Source organism: Heterostelium album, assembly GCF_000004825.1.
Source record: "Heterostelium album PN500 unplaced genomic scaffold PPL_scaffold9, whole genome shotgun sequence".
Classification (NCBI taxonomy): domain Eukaryota; phylum Evosea; class Eumycetozoa; order Acytosteliales; family Acytosteliaceae; genus Heterostelium; species Heterostelium album.
Window position 1 is genome coordinate 28,804 of NW_008805071.1, and position 18,570 is coordinate 47,373.

The 18,570-nt window shown below is 29.9% G+C and overlaps 7 protein-coding genes and 3 non-coding genes across 10 annotated transcripts; 4 read left to right on the top strand and 6 right to left on the bottom strand.

The window, feature by feature from the left end:
• Window positions 1–45: 45 nt before the first annotated feature.
• On the bottom strand, window positions 46–1,804 carry PPL_08557 (uncharacterized protein; the record flags this gene model as incomplete). The annotated part of the gene is made up of 3 exons (XM_020579369.1): window positions 46–662; window positions 798–1,379; window positions 1,462–1,804. 3 exons carry the CDS (start codon window positions 1,802–1,804, stop codon window positions 46–48), a joined length of 1,542 nt encoding a protein of 513 aa, XP_020430044.1.
• A 187-nt stretch (window positions 1,805–1,991) lies between these two features.
• arcD (actin related protein 2/3 complex) lies at window positions 1,992–3,974 on the top strand (the record flags this gene model as incomplete). The annotated part of the gene is made up of 4 exons (XM_020579370.1): window positions 1,992–2,045; window positions 3,272–3,390; window positions 3,481–3,688; window positions 3,795–3,974. The coding sequence occupies 4 exons, from the start codon at window positions 1,992–1,994 to the stop codon at window positions 3,972–3,974; spliced, it is 561 nt and encodes a 186-aa protein (XP_020430045.1).
• Window positions 3,975–4,390: 416 nt separating this feature from the next.
• denr (DENR domain-containing protein) lies at window positions 4,391–5,200 on the bottom strand (the record flags this gene model as incomplete). The annotated part of the gene is made up of 3 exons (XM_020579371.1): window positions 4,391–4,599; window positions 4,732–5,085; window positions 5,173–5,200. The coding sequence occupies 3 exons, from the start codon at window positions 5,198–5,200 to the stop codon at window positions 4,391–4,393; spliced, it is 591 nt and encodes a 196-aa protein (XP_020430046.1).
• A 233-nt stretch (window positions 5,201–5,433) lies between these two features.
• PPL_08560 lies at window positions 5,434–5,506 on the top strand. The gene has a single exon. It is a non-coding gene; the product is annotated as a tRNA-Asn (tRNA).
• Window positions 5,507–5,764: 258 nt separating this feature from the next.
• On the bottom strand, window positions 5,765–7,227 carry PPL_08561 (uncharacterized protein; the record flags this gene model as incomplete). The annotated part of the gene is made up of 3 exons (XM_020579372.1): window positions 5,765–5,815; window positions 6,619–6,788; window positions 7,209–7,227. 3 exons carry the CDS (start codon window positions 7,225–7,227, stop codon window positions 5,765–5,767), a joined length of 240 nt encoding a protein of 79 aa, XP_020430047.1.
• A 340-nt stretch (window positions 7,228–7,567) lies between these two features.
• On the bottom strand, window positions 7,568–8,094 carry PPL_08562 (uncharacterized protein; the record flags this gene model as incomplete). The annotated part of the gene is made up of 2 exons (XM_020579373.1): window positions 7,568–7,726; window positions 7,846–8,094. 2 exons carry the CDS (start codon window positions 8,092–8,094, stop codon window positions 7,568–7,570), a joined length of 408 nt encoding a protein of 135 aa, XP_020430048.1.
• A 2,444-nt stretch (window positions 8,095–10,538) lies between these two features.
• PPL_08563 (FNIP repeat-containing protein) lies at window positions 10,539–13,425 on the bottom strand (the record flags this gene model as incomplete). Its single annotated transcript, XM_020579374.1, has 5 exons — window positions 10,539–11,797; window positions 11,859–12,129; window positions 12,579–12,835; window positions 13,247–13,282; window positions 13,401–13,425. 5 exons carry the CDS (start codon window positions 13,423–13,425, stop codon window positions 10,539–10,541), a joined length of 1,848 nt encoding a protein of 615 aa, XP_020430049.1.
• On the top strand, window positions 12,392–12,474 carry PPL_08564. The gene has a single exon. It is a non-coding gene; the product is annotated as a tRNA-Leu (tRNA).
• A 1,353-nt stretch (window positions 13,426–14,778) lies between the features above and the next one.
• Window positions 14,779–17,971, bottom strand: PPL_08565 (uncharacterized protein; the record flags this gene model as incomplete). The annotated part of the gene is made up of 8 exons (XM_020579375.1): window positions 14,779–15,169; window positions 15,517–15,554; window positions 15,645–16,227; window positions 16,299–16,546; window positions 17,142–17,438; window positions 17,644–17,706; window positions 17,772–17,850; window positions 17,904–17,971. 8 exons carry the CDS (start codon window positions 17,969–17,971, stop codon window positions 14,779–14,781), a joined length of 1,767 nt encoding a protein of 588 aa, XP_020430050.1.
• Window positions 17,972–18,379: 408 nt separating this feature from the next.
• Window positions 18,380–18,462, top strand: PPL_08566. The gene has a single exon. It is a non-coding gene; the product is annotated as a tRNA-Leu (tRNA).
• The last annotated feature ends 108 nt before the right edge of the window (window positions 18,463–18,570 follow it).

Sequence of the window (18,570 nt, forward strand, 5' to 3'; positions counted from 1 at the left end):
TTAGGTTAACTCTAAAAAAAAATTGATATCCTTTATTTAAACGCTTCAAAATTCAGCATCTGAAATGAATCTGTGGAGTGATAGCTTATCCTCTAATGGATTAAAATATTGTACCAATTTTGATTGATTAACGATTTTGGCGATTAAATTATTTTGATATGTACCTATTATTAAATAGTAGTTATCATCCAACTTTCTAATTGTAAATCGGTCGTAACTAAATCTTTGACTTTGATAGATGAAATTGGTGACGTTTTTAATGTTCTTTGGAATGCTATCAATTTTAGTTAGGTTTGAAAAAGTTAGTGTTTTGACTGAAGTTGGAACCCTCGATAGGTATCTATTGAGGTTTTGAGCACCTAGATGAAGTGTTTCAATTGATTTTGGCTTTTCATGTGGAGACAGCATCATAAGATCAAAGGAAACATTCAATTCTTTGAGGGATGGAGGAAGAGGACAATTGACGCGACAAGATGAACCAAAGGTTGACACTTGCAAAGAAAATGATTCCAATTCAGCGGGTAGAGAACTTATAGGCTGTAGTAAACTTCCATCGATTTCCAGTCGATCGATTCTAATATTGGATGGAATCGGTGTATTTAGAGCATATGAAAACTTTTCCAAGTGGTATTGAGTGGCTGGTGGGAAAAGCTCTCCAAAGTCTATCATACAACTGTACAGATCCAGAGTTTTGACTGAAGTAGGCATCGTTCCTGACAACATATAAGAACTCTTAAAGACTAGTTTCTTCAAGTTTCTCGATGATAGAAGATCCAAGTTAATTGGCCGGTAATTACCATTGGAAATGGTCAGCTCCTCAAGATTTGGAAGTGGTACTCGTTGAACCCAGATCTCTGGAACATTGACCAACACTCTCAGTGACTGCGGTAAAGTATTCTCCTCCAACGCAATTCTATAGCCTGAATAGATTAACTTTTTAAGATTCGATGGTAGTGATCCCGATAGGAGTGGTTCATTATACGCTGAGAGATCGAGCACTCTGAGTGATGACGGGAGTACTCCTGGTTGCAAGATCATATTTTTATAGTGGCCATCGAACGAAAGCTTTTTCAATCGATCCGGTAGAACACCAAGACCAATTGGCTGATTGAAACCAAAACCAAAATCGATATCGGTCAAACTTTCAGGTAGACTTCCTTTCTCGAGTTCTTCATTAAAGTGCGAATTAAATGCAATCGTTTCAATTGATTTTGGTAAACCAAATTTCAAAGTACTACATCCATTTAGAACTATGACAGAGTCACACTCTGATAGCACTCTATAGAAATACTCATAATCGTCCAATGAACGGAATTCGTTCGAACCCAATGTAATCTTTGTGATATAGTTTGGTATAGTTTTAATTTCTCTTATTTCCTCTTGATTATATAATAATAATAGAGTTTGATTAAATGTTAATAACATATATCTTTAACAATTGCTTAAATTATTAATAATTACTATATTCAAATAGAAAATCAGATAAAGTCGATGTAAAATAGTAAACATTATCAATGTTTAGTTCACAATCTCTTTTTGATTGAATTGATTTATAATAGATACTATCATACGATGGCAAGTTGAAATGAAGATGATTCTGTTGAATATCAGTATTATTAATAGCTGTAACATAGAACTGATTAGTGTTGAATGATAGATATTTATCTCTTTCATTGAACCATCGTTTGCATACTAAACTAAAACAAATTATATCAATGTTATCCTCTACATAATCAATTATTTTCTTTAATAAGAAATGTGATAGGTTTACTAAAATATTTGAATCATTATTTATTTCTGACATTCTAAAAATAAAAATAAAAGAAAACAACAACGATTTTTGAATTGACAGATTTATAGTTTTTTTTTTACAATTGAAAAGATGTTTATTTATAAATATTTATTATTGGAATAAAAATGAATAACCTTTTTTTCTAATATAAAATAAAAGATTTCGATATGAAAATTGAAGATATTTGTATGTTATAAAAATGATAATTAGAATGATAATATTGATTATAGCTGCAACTATTATGGTCCATTTGGTTTGATTCTTGAATAATCTTTGACCCAGCAAAGAACCAGCCCATCCTCCGCAAACATTCAAAAACATTAAAGTCGAATCGTTGATACTATGACTCATCGACAACCATCCATTGGTCACACATATCAGAAAAGTAATAGAATTGCAAGAAAACATCCAGATCTTTATAAAACTTGATCCACTCATCACACACCATATTACATTCATAAATAATAGGCCAAAGAAACACTTTGTAGTGGTGACTCTAATTTTCAACTCTAACAATAAAAATATTACTAAATGTAATAAAGTGCATGCTATAACAACATTTATAAATATTGAGTTATATTCTAAATTTATATTCATATTAATTTATTATTATTAAACATTAATTAGATTATTTTTTTGAAAAAAATAAAAGTAACTTACTAATTTGTAGTTTATTTTTTTTTTGTAAAAAAAAAAAAAAAAAAAAATCAAAATGATTGCCAAAATTATTCAAAAAAAAAATGTTATTTCTGATGAATAAAAACCCACACTTTAATGATGGCTAAAATATATTTTTTCACTTAATTTTTTTGATTTTTATTATTTTTTGTTTTTTTCATCATTTGAGTTGGCTTCAGGTTTGAAAGGCAAAAATATCCCACTCTTCATACAACAACCATCAACAACATCATAATTGAACACAATAGCAATTAATAAGCACACATCCTAAAACCTAATAATAATATAATATAATTTATTATTACCCTGTATTCTTAAAATTAAAAACACCTATCTGTATATTTATTATTATTTAAACAAAGTTTAAACTAAAAAAAAACTATATTAAAATGGTAATATTATATACAGCTATATAAAAAAAAGAAAAAAAGGTTAAAATTCAAATCAATTGGTCTATAATTATTACAGTAATCTCAATAAAGATAAATCAGTCAAAGTCAATCAAAAAAGAATCAAGCAAAGTGAAGTTTGAACAGAACTATTGATTATTCAGTCAAATCTTATCTTTGAGAAATTTAGAAATTCAAATAGATCTAAAATCAATAATAATAATATAAAAGAAGCATAATAATAATAATAATAATAATAATAATAGTAATCATCAAGATTAGTTCAATAATAATAGCAACACCAATACTTGATTTTGAACTTCAAGAGAGACCTTTTTTTTTTTTCTTTAAAAAACAAAACAACTTTACATTTTCTAATCATCATATTTTTTACTTTTATATGTTTATTTAGACTACAGCTCAAGTACCATATTTAAATTGTATTAGAACCACATTGACTGCTGCAATCTGTCTCGAGAACTTTGCTTCACAAATTGTCGAAAGACACAACAAGCCAGAGGTTGAAGTCAAGTATGTTGAATGTTAATAATAACAATCAAATAGATTGATTTAAAAAGTCAAATTATTAATTCATTTACAATTATTATCAACCTATAATAGGACCAACAAAGAACTTCTTTTGAATCCAATCGTCATTGCTCGTAATAAACAAGAAAAAGTTTTAATCGAATCATCTATCAACTCTGTACGTATCAGTGTTTCCATCAAGAAGTCCGATGAAGTTGAAGTCATTCTTGCCAAGAAATTCGTTCGTTTCCTCGTTCAAAGAGCTGAGAACTTTATCATTTTGAGAAGAAAGCCAGTCGAGGTATGTGTCATATCAAGTCAAACAAACAATCATTCATTCAATCTATTTTCTTTCTTATACTAATCAATCAATCAATCAATCAATCATTATTATATCTAATCAATAGGGATATGATATTAGCTTTTTGGTAACCAACTTCCACACTGAATCTATGTTCAAGCACAAGCTCGTAGATTTTATCATTCAATTCTTGGAAGACATCGACAGAGAAGTCAGTGACTTGAAGATCACACTCAACTCCAGAGCAAGAATTGTTGCCTCCGAGTACTTGAAAGAATATGCTTAAATTCATTATTGTTGTTCAATCGATAATAATAATAATAATAATCAAAATCAATATTTAAAATATTATTAAAAAAGAATAATTATTAAAACAAAAAAACTAAAACTAAACTTTAAACAAAAACATCATAATATAATTAATGAATAGATCTAAAGATCATATTAGCTCATCTAATTCATAGATTATTACACACAGTAGATAACAACAAACAAAACAAAACAAAACAAACAAATATATTATTTAACAATTATAAATTTATATTATCATTATAAAATAAAACAAAACAACAATGTATTTATCGGTAGATAACAAACTATCATAAAATATAGACTTGAAATAAGTAGTCTTTGTATGATTATCATTATTATTACTATAATATCTTTTTTTCTTTTTTTCAATTCTTTGTTTTATTTTTCTATCTATCTTGCTTTAACTTTCTTCTTATCTTCAATGAAATAAATATCAGATTCATCAACATTACTCCACTTTTCTACGATGAAATCAACAGCTTCCTCTTGGAAATCACCTTGAATATCAATCTCTTCACCACCTGATGGTACTTTCACCACTGAACATCCACAACTGAATTTCTTTGCCATCAATTTAGCAGCATCTGATAACTTAATACCTAATAATGATTAATTAATTAATTAAAAAAAAGTAAATATTAAGATCTTATTCAACGATTATAATTATCTATCTATCACTCTCATTCTCTCTCACTCACTCTCTTTATAAATCAAATTAAAATCACACATACCGAAACCTTCTAAACCTGCAATAGTTGTAACGTGCTTTCTCTTTGTTCTTTGTGTAAGTTCAATTGTAATGGTTGGTTTAGCTTCTTTCTTTTTCTTTGCTGGTGCAACGGCAGCAGCGGCCGGAGCAGCAACAACGTTGTTGGTATGTACTTCATCTTTGGAATCATCTACCATCTTTAGTTGTTGTAGCTTATCGGCAGTCTCTGTAGTGTCCGTTGTGGTTGTAGTGGTTGTTGTTGTAGAATCTGCTGGTGTTGTTGATGCTGCTGCTGCCGATTCGCAGGGACCATTCTCTGCTAGACAAGCAGCTGGCGATGGACCAAACTCGCAATACTCTGTTGGAAATCCGCAAACTATATCATTATCATCATTATATCCATTGCGTTAATAACATATCTATACCTAATATAACTAATCGATAGAAACTACATTACTTTTACAATATAAAACTGAAACTACTGCTGACATCTTAAAATATATCTATATAATATAAACAAAATGAAATGTTCACTCACATTTTTTTAATCATGATTAATAATTATTGTGTTTTATATAAATAAATATATTGCGAATCATTATCAATAGGAAGTAAATCATTTTTCTAAAACTTTCATTAATGAAATTAATAAAACAAAGAAAAAAAAAATCTTAAAAAATTTAAAATATATTTTTTAATTTAAAAATTTGTAAATCATCAAATTGTTTCTGTGGCTCAGTAGGCAGAGCATTCGGCTGTTAACCGAATGGTCGTTGGTTCGATCCCAACCAGGAGCGAAAAAATTTTTAAATTAAAAAACCCGCATGCGGAATAAACCGATTTTTAACAAAGTTTATTTTGTAAAGTAGTAATACCAGAGGTATTATACCTCTTAGGATAGTACTCTTTATCAAAAGGTTGATTGAGAGATATGTAGAAAAGGTCTTGATTCGATATTAATAATGAGATATAACTTTATTTATTATCTTTTAATTAAACATACCTTGATTCGATATTAATAATGAGATATCGAAACAAGGAGTTCTCTCGGGTATTTATACTCTTGGTTTACCATCGGTTGGACGAGATTCGTTGATGACTTCATCCTGGTAAACAATTCTAGAACTTCTCCGGTTGGTGATTCATCAATGGACCGTTAATAAACGTCTTCTGGAATTTCTATGGAATTTCTATGAGTGTTCACTGAAATATCCATGACTTTTCTACACATTCCCTTCCAGGATAGAAATACACGAAGAGAGATGATAAATAAAGGTTAAAGTTGAATTTGTAAGTTGAATTTTTAGAAGTTGAAGTTCTTGTTGTGTGTTGAAAAATTTTTTGAAAATTTTTTTGAAATTTTGCTGAATTTTGTTGATCAATCAATCGTACTTATTTTGTTTTTTATCGACGTGAATATTATTATTATTACTAGAAAGAGACATCTGTTGACAGTTGTAGATTGGATGAAATCTTTCACTATAGATTGTTATGTTTGTTGATATATAGGTATGACTTATAGTTGATGATCTCACATCGTGATATTGATATCCGACAATGAAAAAGAGATCTTATATTTGTTTAAATTCCTACTATTGTTCTAACTGTTACTTATTCCACCATTTAAGAAGTGCCATTTTGATGAAATAGAGTCAGTCAAATTAGAATTACTAGCAGTTGTATGAAGTTTGATGAATTGGTCTTGGATCTATCAGTAGCTTCGATACTTGTATACATTTAATCAATTTGATTTGGCAACGTGTTTAGTCGATGTATTATCTTTGGAAGATCGACTAGAATGACAAGCTATGGCCATGGTTGCGATTACTACTGATCGATATGAGGAATACGATTAGAGTGAATTGTGTAGACTTTAGACGGTGTCCGCTATCATAGATAGTATGGATACATATGTTTGACCTCTGATGTTAGACAGTCTACACTTGGATTTAGCAACGAATATTTGGTTAATCCTGGAGTAACCTGTAATAGCTTGTGGTATGATCTTGATATTCTTGACTGGTTTGGTTTGGTTTTGGTGTGCTGTGCTGTTGATATCGGAACGTTGATGTACTATACCTATTGTTGATTAGTGACGAACACTAGAGTGGATGTCAACTGATCTATTGCTTCTGGTGTCGTTGTGGCGAGTCAGAAGTATGTTTACAACTTGGAGTATGTCGTGTACATCAATTTGGACTTTTATCAACTGCGAGGTGATTGGTTGTAGAAATAAGACAGTGAATCCTTGTCAGGTGGTATTTAGTGGACTGTGGCATATACTTGGCAGTTTCTTTAGAACATGGTTGATCTTTTGGTATATCCTTCACTTGAATCTTCTTCTACTTGGTGATTATGGTTTGGTGTGACCGTTACAGAGTCTTGGCTTGTTTTCAATCTTTGAAGATTGTCCATTGTCTGGCGGTTTGGAATCTAGGACAGGATAAGATTTGCTTGACTTGTGCTCCATCCTTCCAGTTCCGCAATTGGTTTGCTTACAGATCTTTATTCTCGACATTCTTTTAATGAATCAGACGAGCTTTGTTCGATGATTTCATCCCCCCAAGGAAGATGAAGACGTCGTATCACCGCAAAGTGGGATCTTCTAAGAGTAAAAACCATTGCTAGTGTTGGGTTACATCTTTTTATATTATCCAACTCATATCCCTACATCCACATTATGCATCATGTGGAGTGGATACGTCAACTACATTGCCATCTTTCTGTGGGTGTAGTTGCTAGCTGCATGACCATCTTTTGTGGGTGCAACCGTGCCAGAGTAATAACGCAAGAAAATTTTATTACTCTAACTGTTTAGTTTGGCAGCCATCTACTATCTCTATTGGAGTAGCGCTACCTTATATGTTAAAAGTGACTGGGTTGCGATTGTAGAGGATCACTCCTACCAATGAATTATTTGTCTTTGGCCACTTACGATCATGAATAAGTGCTACAGATCTTACAACCTGTCGAACATATAGTGTGGATCTATTGGTAATAGGTCGTGTGCTCGACTGCTTGTATAGACAAGAGAGACCTGCGATCTCTAATCTATCAAGGGTCTATTACTACTCTTCATCTGCAGTCTTGATGATGAAGGAGTATGCATTTTTACCAATGATACTTGCTAATTTACACCTGCCATTGCTGGTGTCTTAGGACTATGGTCTTTGGAGAGTTCGCGATTACTTCCAGGGTTGGTACCATGCCTGTTAACAGTCTTTCCTCTATTCTTCTTTGGTTGGGTAGACATTTGTTGGTTCTTAGGTTTAGCCTTTCCATTGTTCTTATTTGTTTGGACAGACTTATGGTTATTGGATATGGACTTATCTCTGAGTGTTTGAGCCACAGAGATATTATTGATATCTGAATTGGTATCTGACATATTTTTAATTATAGATATATGATAGATAGATAGATATATAGATAGATAGATAGATAAAGATATATGATTTAAATAGATATATGTAAGGTAAGATAATTATTGATTCTTATAATTGTACTAACATATATAGATAATAGATAATATTTAATCTAATAAATTTGATAAATAATAAAATATATGGTTATATTATAATTGTGTAGATAATATTATTTGGTTTAAATGGTTATAATAATATTAATGATATAAGTGTATATAATGATTAGGATAGTACGGCCTTACTTTTACCCGCGCGGAGTAAGGATATACTAGAGTATTAAAAAATTAAAAATAAAAGTTTTGTAAAGTAGTAATACCAGAGGTATTATACCTCTTAGGATAGTACTCTTTATCAAAAGGTTGATTGAGAGATATGTAGAAAAGGTCTTGATTCGATATTAATAATGAGATATAACTTTATTTATTATCTTTTAATTAAACATACCTTGATTCGATATTAATAATGAGATATCGAAACAAGGAGTTCTCTCGGGTATTTATACTCTTGGTTTACCATCGGTTGGACGAGATTCGTTGATGACTTCATCCTGGTAAACAATTCTAGAACTTCTCCGGTTGGTGATTCATCAATGGACCGTTAATAAACGTCTTCTGGAATTTCTATGGAATTTCTATGAGTGTTCACTGAAATATCCATGACTTTTCTACATTTAGGTTTAAAACACTATGTTTTATTAAAAATTCAACTGATATATCTTAAATAGATTATTTTTTATATTCAACCGTTACTGTAGTTATATAAAATGCTTATTTTTATTTAAAAAAAGAAATTAGCTATATACAGAGCATTCAAACTTCATGCCATATGAATTGATATTTAACTTATTTTTAGTTTTTAAAAAGTATTGTTTAGATACAGTATTATTATTAAATTAGCAATTTAAACCTCAATCTAATCATATTTATAAATTTACTTCTTATTTTACCGTAAAATTTAAATATTTTTTGTATTGTATCTACAGCAAAAATCTGAGAAACAGGACAGAAGTATCAAACACATTTTCATTTATTTGTTTTAGAGGTAAAAATAGATCTTTGAAAATGATTAGTATTTATAAAAAAATTGAGACATTAAATGTCTTCTTAAAAAACAAAATAACAAACAAAATACTTTTTATAGATTTAAATTTATTTTCTTAAAAATCAATAATATTTCTTTATTTATTAAGATATCCCTATATGATGACTATTTGATTCAAATTGTTTAATAAAGATTCATAGAGTTTTTGGAAATAACCAGGTGTCATTTCATATCACCACTATTAATATTATTAAGAGCTCTATTGAGTTAGAAAGAATGGTATATATATATTTATCTCATGAATACCCAAGAATTTTAAAAAAACATTCAGGACCGGACTGGTTTGTTTATATATCAAATTTAGTTGAGAATACATTTTAAGTAGAAAATATTATGTGTTTTAGTATATTGATGAAAAGTGAGATGTCTAGTACAGTTGTGGAATATACTAAATTATTTATTAGTCGATCTATATCATACTCTAAAATTTCCAAAAAATCAGGGAATCTAGAGCTTAAGATAGTTTGTCTTGTATCCAGTTCCATAAATTAAATCTAGAAAAGATTGAATTTAAAACTACCACTTTCAACTTATAGAATATTAGTTGTTCTATAAAAGGGAAATTCTTTAAAGAATAACCTTTCTTTATACTATTCTCTCCTTGTTTTATTTTCGTTTCATCTGTTAAATTACTTTTCTAAAAAAACAATATCTTTGTTTATGTAAAATCAGATAAAAAACTTTACATTTTGAATATTAAGAAGAGTCTAAAAGTTTTTTTTTGTATTATCACTGAAAGTAATTCCTTAATCGTTTATTATTCTTCTAATAATGTTATTGTATGTATCCTTTTTTCAATGATTTAATTGTTTTTAAAAACAATTGTACAATTTTATTTTAAATATAATTGAAATCTTTTAAATATATACTATTTGTATTTATGTTCTCTGTTAAGTTTGTTTTTGCTTAGTTTTTCTTTAGTCTTGAAACTGTTAAAAATTGGAATCAGTATCTGATATTTCTTCTTTTTTCAACTTAAAACTAATTAATTATTTATAATTAAATTTTGATGAAAAGGGATATACATATTTAATATGATTCTAATATTTTTTCATTGACATTATAAAATTTATAACTTTTTTTTCTTTTATTTTTTATAAAGTAATAATTATAAATCTATAAGTTTGATGGTAACTGAGTAGCTTAATATTCGATTGTATTAATAAAATAAATATATGAAATACTTTAATAGAATATTGTAAATGTCTTAAATATGTATTTGTTTTTGGTGAATTTATTATACAATGATGGTAATTTGGGAATTTGAGCTACTTGGGAAATTTCCTTACAGTTTTTGTAATCTTTATTATACAATAATATTTCTAATATTTTCAAGCTGTGATCCATCAACGAAAGCAGCAACAAATATTTTTGAAGTTTGACCAAAAATAATAAACTGATTATCATTGATCCTTCTTAAACATATTGTTTTACCAGAGATATTGAAAAATGTGTTTTTTGGATTTGGATACGGAATTACCATTGTTGGAATAGCAAGAGTTTCTAAAGCTTCTTTAAAACGGAATGGAATTGCTGTATAATTCTGTCTTATATTCTTGACAACCAATTCATTTATCGAATCAACAATATTACTATCGATTTGAGATATATGGGATACTGTCAGTTTCTTGACTGAGGTTGGGAGTGAATCCAAAAAACTTGAATAGCTTTGTCCTAATTCCAATTCTTTGATCCCATGAGGTATCTCTCTCATTTGATATTTTTTTGAACTGCAGGGCATAGCCAATCTTTTGATTTTCAAATTCTCGAGTGATTCTAGTTTACTTCCATCGACACTTAGAAGTTCAAATTGATATGTTGATCGATATTTGAATATCTCATCAACATCATATTTTGAATAACTAATATCAAGATATTTGATTGATGGATGTAGTGTTGATTTTAGTTCTACCGATGAATTGGTGTACAGCGCTGTTAGGGATGTTGGGAGATCGCTTAAAGAGATTTGATGATTTGAAGAGTCATCTGGTAGATAGAATGTAAGTGATCTAAGATTTGAAAGTGATCTAATTGATGAAATCCATAATGGTGGAACATAACGAAGAGTATAAATTGAATCGGGTAGAACTCCTTCATCAATCTCTATGTCATGTCCTGAATAGACTAGTGTCTTTAGATTGGGAGGTAATGAACCGAGTTGGAATCCTTGAGTAAAAAGTGTGCCTTTGAACTTTAGTATTTCCAAAGACGCTGGAAGTATTCCTGGTCCCAAAGGTTGATTGAAACTATTTCCGAAAACCAACTTTCTCAATGACAATGGGAATACACCTGATTGGATTGGCCGACCAAAGTAATAGAATCGAATGCTCTTTAGATTGGGTGGAAGATATCCTGGTTCCAATGGTTCATCAAAAGCTTTTGTGAATCTTAATGATGTTAAACTCTGTGGAAGCTTATGACTTGTTGTTTTCCACCCCTTTAGTTTCATTACATTTGATTTAGCAATGATTTCATAAAATCTCTCTAAAGATGTATTCTCAACATAATAAGGGATTTTAACTAGATAAATGTTTGATTCAATCGTATCTATATCCTGTAGTTTTTCTGATAATTATATTTTTTTAATAAATTGAATATAATTTGATATTCGAATTACAATAGTTACTTGGAGATATAATATAATCATGATTACTATATTTGTGATCACTAATGATCAGAGAGTATTTTCTCTTATTGATTGATCTAATGATTGATGATCGATATGAATTCAAGTGTATGTAATCTGAATCTGAATCGAACAAGTGAAGTTGTTTGAAATTAAATGTTAAATATTTATCTCTCTCGTTGAACCATCGTTTACAAGCAAGTGTAAAACATATTTTATCTATATTATCATCTAAGAAATCAACAATCTTTGCCAAAAGTATATGTGATAGCTGAACTATATTGTACGAGTTGTAATTATTCATTGTATTAGCAGTTAATAAATTTGTAAAATAAGAATAAAATTAGAATTTTTCATTTTGTTTTATAGAACCTAGTTTGTTATCAGGTGATGAGGGAATGGTTATTATAATCTTGACACTGACTTTAGAAAAAAGAGATCCATTCTCGATTTCATTCCAATTGACTAGGTTTTTAAGATGGGTACGATTGCAGGTTTTAAAAATTGAGATTTTTCGATTGGCACTCATCATAGTACTCTTGGCCGAGTTGGTCTAAGGCGTCAGTTTAAGGCACTGATTTCTTCGGAAGCGTGGGTTCAAATCCCACAGAGTACACTCAATATCCATTTTGCACCGCAAGCGAAATCAATGATCATTGATTATTGTATACCACTTTAGTTTATAAAAAAAAAATGATCATTGATTATCAAATCTGATACAGCTTCGAGACAGTCTTTAGATGCAAGCGCCCGCACCATTCGCTTGATTCTCTGATCAACTCTATTAAAGGACACCTGGTCCGTTGGAAAACAACTGGTGTCACTTTGCGTACCAAGATGGCCATAGTCAAAAGCTATACACTCTCTAAGCTCACCTACAACAAGTACGTCGGTAGATTTACCGATGAGGAAGTCAAGAAACTCGATAACATACTGTCTTGGTACCTGTGGTCGTCCAACTCCAATCCGTTCATCGACTCCAAGAAATATAAAAACACAATGAAAAAGATCAGAGCTGTACAACCATGGTTACTTGGTGGCATCTCGCTATGGGACATCCAACTTCGTAATGATGCGCAACACGTGTGGATATTCAACAGATTCCTACTTTCATCCTCTGATCCTTCCAAAGTTTGTTATTATACCAGTTGGCTATCTCAAATCCAATGCAGATCTATCACCTCGCCATATCTCAATCTATGCTACACTCTGTGGCACCAATTGGCAGTTCATCTCAAACATCTGGACAACAAGATCAAATCTTCTAAACCAATTCTGATTGATGGTCTACCACCCACTTTAAAGCAAATCTACGACCACTTATTGATCGTCAAACATGGCATTCCACCACTAACTGATGGCCAGTTCCAACTATCTCTACCACCAACCAAATTCGACTACACATCTTACGACAGTATCTTCACCTATATATCGCTTATCAAACACCAGCGTGGACGAAACACTGTCTTCCGGTTCTTCTCTCGTTCGCTTCCTGGATTGGCTTACAACAAAAACAAAGAATGTGAACTGTGCTTCACATACTGCTCTGACCCATATTTCCATACATTCTTTAATTGTCGAGCAGTTATGCACAGATTCAACCTTAACACCATTCTCGACTCCTTACAGCTTTCAGGTGATCAATGTTTCGATTGGAATATGGAAGACGCGTATCAGTTGGTTAGAAGAAAGGACAACATCACTACTCTCGCTTCACTCGTCTTTCATCAAATCTGGAAATTCTATTGTAAATCCTATTTTGGCGGTACTCCTCTCCACGACAACAACCTACTATCTAATGAATCTATCATAAATGAATATATACAGCACATGTCAGTAATGAAATTAATTATAAATACAGTTCAGTAACTTCAATCCAACTTAATAACCAGCACCAATCAAATGTCAGCCAACTATTATTTCCTCTTCATCATTCCTTCATTTCAATTAACCAATTCAATCATCAATATTCTCTCATCAACTTAATAATCTATAAAATATCAATAACTAAAATTATTATTATAATAATCAAAATAGCAATCAATTGCAGAATTATGAAAAAGTAAAAGCTGTAAAAAAAAAAAGAAAAATTTGATGGTTTACACCATCCCAATATATAACTTAATAAATCAATTTTTACTTCTTAAAAAAAAAAAAAGATGCAAACGCCTAGACTCTGATAAAGTTAAACTCTGGGAAGAATGCAGTTACCCTGCGAGACTTGGTAGCAGACAGGTTACAATTACAAAACTGATGCAACTCGCCTAGTCTCTGAGAGAAAAAAAATAAAAAAATAACTATAAACAATAATAATAATCTTTACAATATTTATTAACTTTGTTTTTAATGTTTTTAATTATCCTTATTTGAATATTATCGTATTTGAAAATATAAATATCATCTTTCAAATTCCATTCGTCTTTGATGGATATTTGAAACAATCACTTTTCCAGAGTCATACCGGGCAATCCCATCCTCGGTGTTGATGGTAGTATCCTTTCTCTAAAGGAATCTATTCTGTTCTATATATCAACCACAATAATAATAATAATAATAATATTTTATTGGCTATTTCTAAATATTCGAATAATATCAACTTTCATTGAATCAACAAAATATCAAACTACCAAAATTAACATAAAGAAATAACCAACAAGTTAATCTAACCTTTCTTTATACACAGCCCAAACTATCGATTTCCTCTGCCATCATGTCAAGCCAGGCGGATGGAAAACACCTACATATGAACTAGACATTCTTGATAGTTTTGAATTTGAAATACCATTCTTTTTTATTTCGCACTGACAAATTTCGTACTTTCTTTAACAATACAACAAATGGATAATTAATTAATTTAAAAACTATACAGTGTTAATAATTAATTGTAATTTATAATTTATTTAAAAAAAATATGTTTATTTTATTTGATTAAAGGTGTTATTGAATAGGTAATGGTTACGTTATAAACGTTTGTTTTAGTGATGAATTCAATTCGTGTTTGTACATCTATCAATGTGTAGTTATTATTATTATTTGAATTCTGAGCTTTGAGGTAGACATCGACTTTATGAGCATTGACATCCTGGTTGATCCATCGCGATGACAGATCCGTTTTTGCACCGCTCTCAAAGATAAAGGTCTCTCTAACTGTCTCTTCAGTTGTTATATTTGTGTAGCATGCTTCACCGCTTATCTTGGCATCGTGGTAATGTGACTCTTGATATGGCAAAGGTTTTAATTTCAATTTAAAATATTCTTTTTTTTGACATTGGTTGGTTGAATTTATTATTATCTTTGGATCATCAGAGATACTTTTTTGTTTATGATCATTTTTATTTTTATTTTTATCTTTTTTATGATGATCTTTTGAACAAAACACACCAACTATTAAAAAACATACTAAAATAATTATTATTATATTATTAAACTTCATTGTTAAACTTATAAAGAGATAGAGATAAATAAATAATAATAACAATGTTTAGTTAACTACTACACTTTTATCATTAAATTTAAAAATGATAAATTTAAATTTGTTATAAATATAAATTTACAATCAATTATTAATATTGTCAATCATTCAAATAATAAATAAATAATACATTCATTTTTTATTTTTATTTTTTATTTTTTTGTTGGTGTTTAATCTTAGGAATACCATAGTGCTGTGTTGTATTGTGTTTTTACAGAGGTAGTCTGAATTGATGATTGTTGTTGTAAGTTGTATAAATCAAATAGCGTAATTGTATAGGATGTGGTAGAAGTGGGTTTCGATAAGAAAATCACGTGTCTATCGGTATTCTCGGTGTATGCAAATGGTAGACCGTCACTTGGCGATCCAAACGCATTGGAAGTTGAGTAAACTACCTTGGATTGTGCTGTCATCGCTGAATCAGATAATTCGATTGCAATGAGAGAAATCATTTGATTGCCAGTATCAACCATGTAGAGAATGTTGCCGATCGATGTGAACAAAAGGTAGACTTGGCTTGACAGTCCAGAGGATACATCCTCTATGAATTTATATTGTTTAACTGGCTGATCGGTGGACAGTGAATTGAAAACCAAAATCGATCGAGTGTTGTCGGTGACGTAGTTAACATAGTATAGTCCTGTATTTTGGTCGAGTGCACCAACCAAACTATTGGTATACTTTGGATCAACCACAAATCCAGTTCTATTATAATAAAATCGGTCAATACTGGCATCGTAATTATCAAAAGTAAGAATGTCAAGGTTGTAATTGTTGTGATTCCATGCTGGGAGATAGAGGTCAAGAGTTACTTTGGATTGTGGTACAAATTGTTTAGTAAAATTAAAAACACCCATTCCATTTCCATAATAATCTGAAAAAGTATCAAATCCATATCTAATTGAATTAAAAGTTCAAAATTATTAATTATTTTTCTTTTTATTTATAGAAATATGATATTTACTTACCCTAGGTCTGAAAATGAACCAGGTCCAAAAGTTGGATGGGAATTTAAATAAATTTGTTGAAATAGGAAATCATACCAATTTACACCATCATAATCTGTAACACTAATAATATTATAATTATTCTGTGATGTCAAAGTTTTATTGAGACTTCCATCTTTTAAATTGATTTTTGTGAATTTAAAAGTTTCTTTTGATCCTAGAGGAGGGGAACTAAAAAAGGCAAGAGTATAAGGGATCCCTTCTTGACTCTTTAATTATTAATTTTAAAAAATTATAATAATTAATAAAATTTTAAATTTAGTATAAGAAAAGAGATAATCTTACTTTTATTAAGGAAACTGAAATAAATATACAAATACATAAAAAGATTTTTTGGTAAGAGATAAACATATTTTAAGTAGTTAAAACGAAAACTGAACTTGATTTAAGAATTTTAATTTATATTGAATTTCAATCCGATAAAGATATTTTTAAAAAATAGAAATCAGTTTACAGGTTTAAAGATCTCATCATTCTTCTTTCAAGAAAAAAAAATGAATCTTAAACAAAAATCGAAAAAAAATGAAAAAATAAGTTGACATCATTTATATGGACGGTTTGCAAAAATAAATGATCATCAAATTAATTCCCTCGCATATCACATCAACATAGTTTATTTGAAGTCAAGTTTTGTTTAAACTCTGGTCAAATGATGATAACAAATTAAATTATAGAAATTATAAATAAAATATCATTAGTATTTACAGAAACATTAAGTTTACGATTTATATTTAGTGTATTCTTTTGATTGCTTTACGAATCAAAAGTGATTTTATTATACATTTTTAGATTTATTTAAAGTACATTGAATACCTCGATTTCAGAGACAGTAAAGTTATAGGTTGTTGCGAATGTTGCTTTAGCTTTTCCTGTGGTGTCAGCGTAACCATTCGGAAAGTTTTGATAGCTTTGTTGGTTTACATTGCATTGGTTGCTGATGTAGAGGTCATTACCACTAAAGGTTGGTCCACAACCGTTGTGTCCAAAGACAATGTTGGTGTTAACAGGTACGTACTTGGTAGGTTGAATATTATTTTTATTCACCATTGTATAGATGAAACACTTGTTATCACCATAGTATGCACCATTACTATTCCATGACTGACTGTTATAACACCAAACACATTGCCATCACTCGATTTGACAACAGTAAGAGTTGCACCTTTACCATTACATTTATTATGGAAAGTAGCTGATTCGAATCCATCTTTTGTACCATGAGTGTTGTAAATATTATTTATGATAAAAAAACAAGATTAATAAACAATATTTAGTTTATTTAAAATTTGATTATTGTTTTTGTTACCTTGTAAATCAATTCATAACTTAATACACCACCTAACCATCCACTGATAATCTTAAATTGATCCTGATTGATCAAACAGAGTTTGAAGTAGGTGGTATAAGTTTGTAAAATTTCATTTCTTTTCTCACTTCAGTCTTGATGGAATCAGGTATGGATGTGTCACCATCGGGTAAAGAGTTCAATATGTATCTAAAGTGAGTTCCATCTCTTTTAAAATATAAGAATGTAAGTTTAGAAAATTCTTTTTACATTTTACTTACCTATCTATAAAGAATGTATTATTTGGCTTTCCAGATACAGATTGAATGTTAACATCACCAGAGAGCATTGTACTGAAGTAGGTATCGGGTTTCTTTGTCAATGTTGACTTTGAAGTCTGAAATTTCATTCCACCTACGCTCAGTGTGATTGGATCTGGAACCAATGATATATCGATTGCCTTTTAAATATCTAGAAAAGTACATTTTTTGATCTCAAGATTTTTGATCTCTTGCATCAATTTATTGATATCGTTGTTATACAATTCTATCAATTCTTTCAATGAGGCTTCATCTCTTTGGTTTTAGTTTGAGTTCTATCTAACATTTTATTTACAATAAAATATGTGATTATTTTTTATTATTATTATTATCTTTTATTTAAATAAAGCGTGTTCTTTTTTCAAAAATAAAAGGCTCATATCTTAAGCCAATCCAAAGTTTTAAAAAAATAGATTTTTCTTTCTGCACTTATCAAAGTACTCTTGGCCGAGTTGGTCTAAGGCGTCAGTTTAAGGCACTGATTTCTTCGGAAGCGTGGGTTCAAATCCCACAGAGTACATTTAGTAATCCTTACAATTGTGTGGCACCGCAAGCGAAAACAATGAAATTCAAAGTTTCATCTTTTTTGACTTGCTACGACAAGGTGTATAAAATTAGAGCAGCGTGA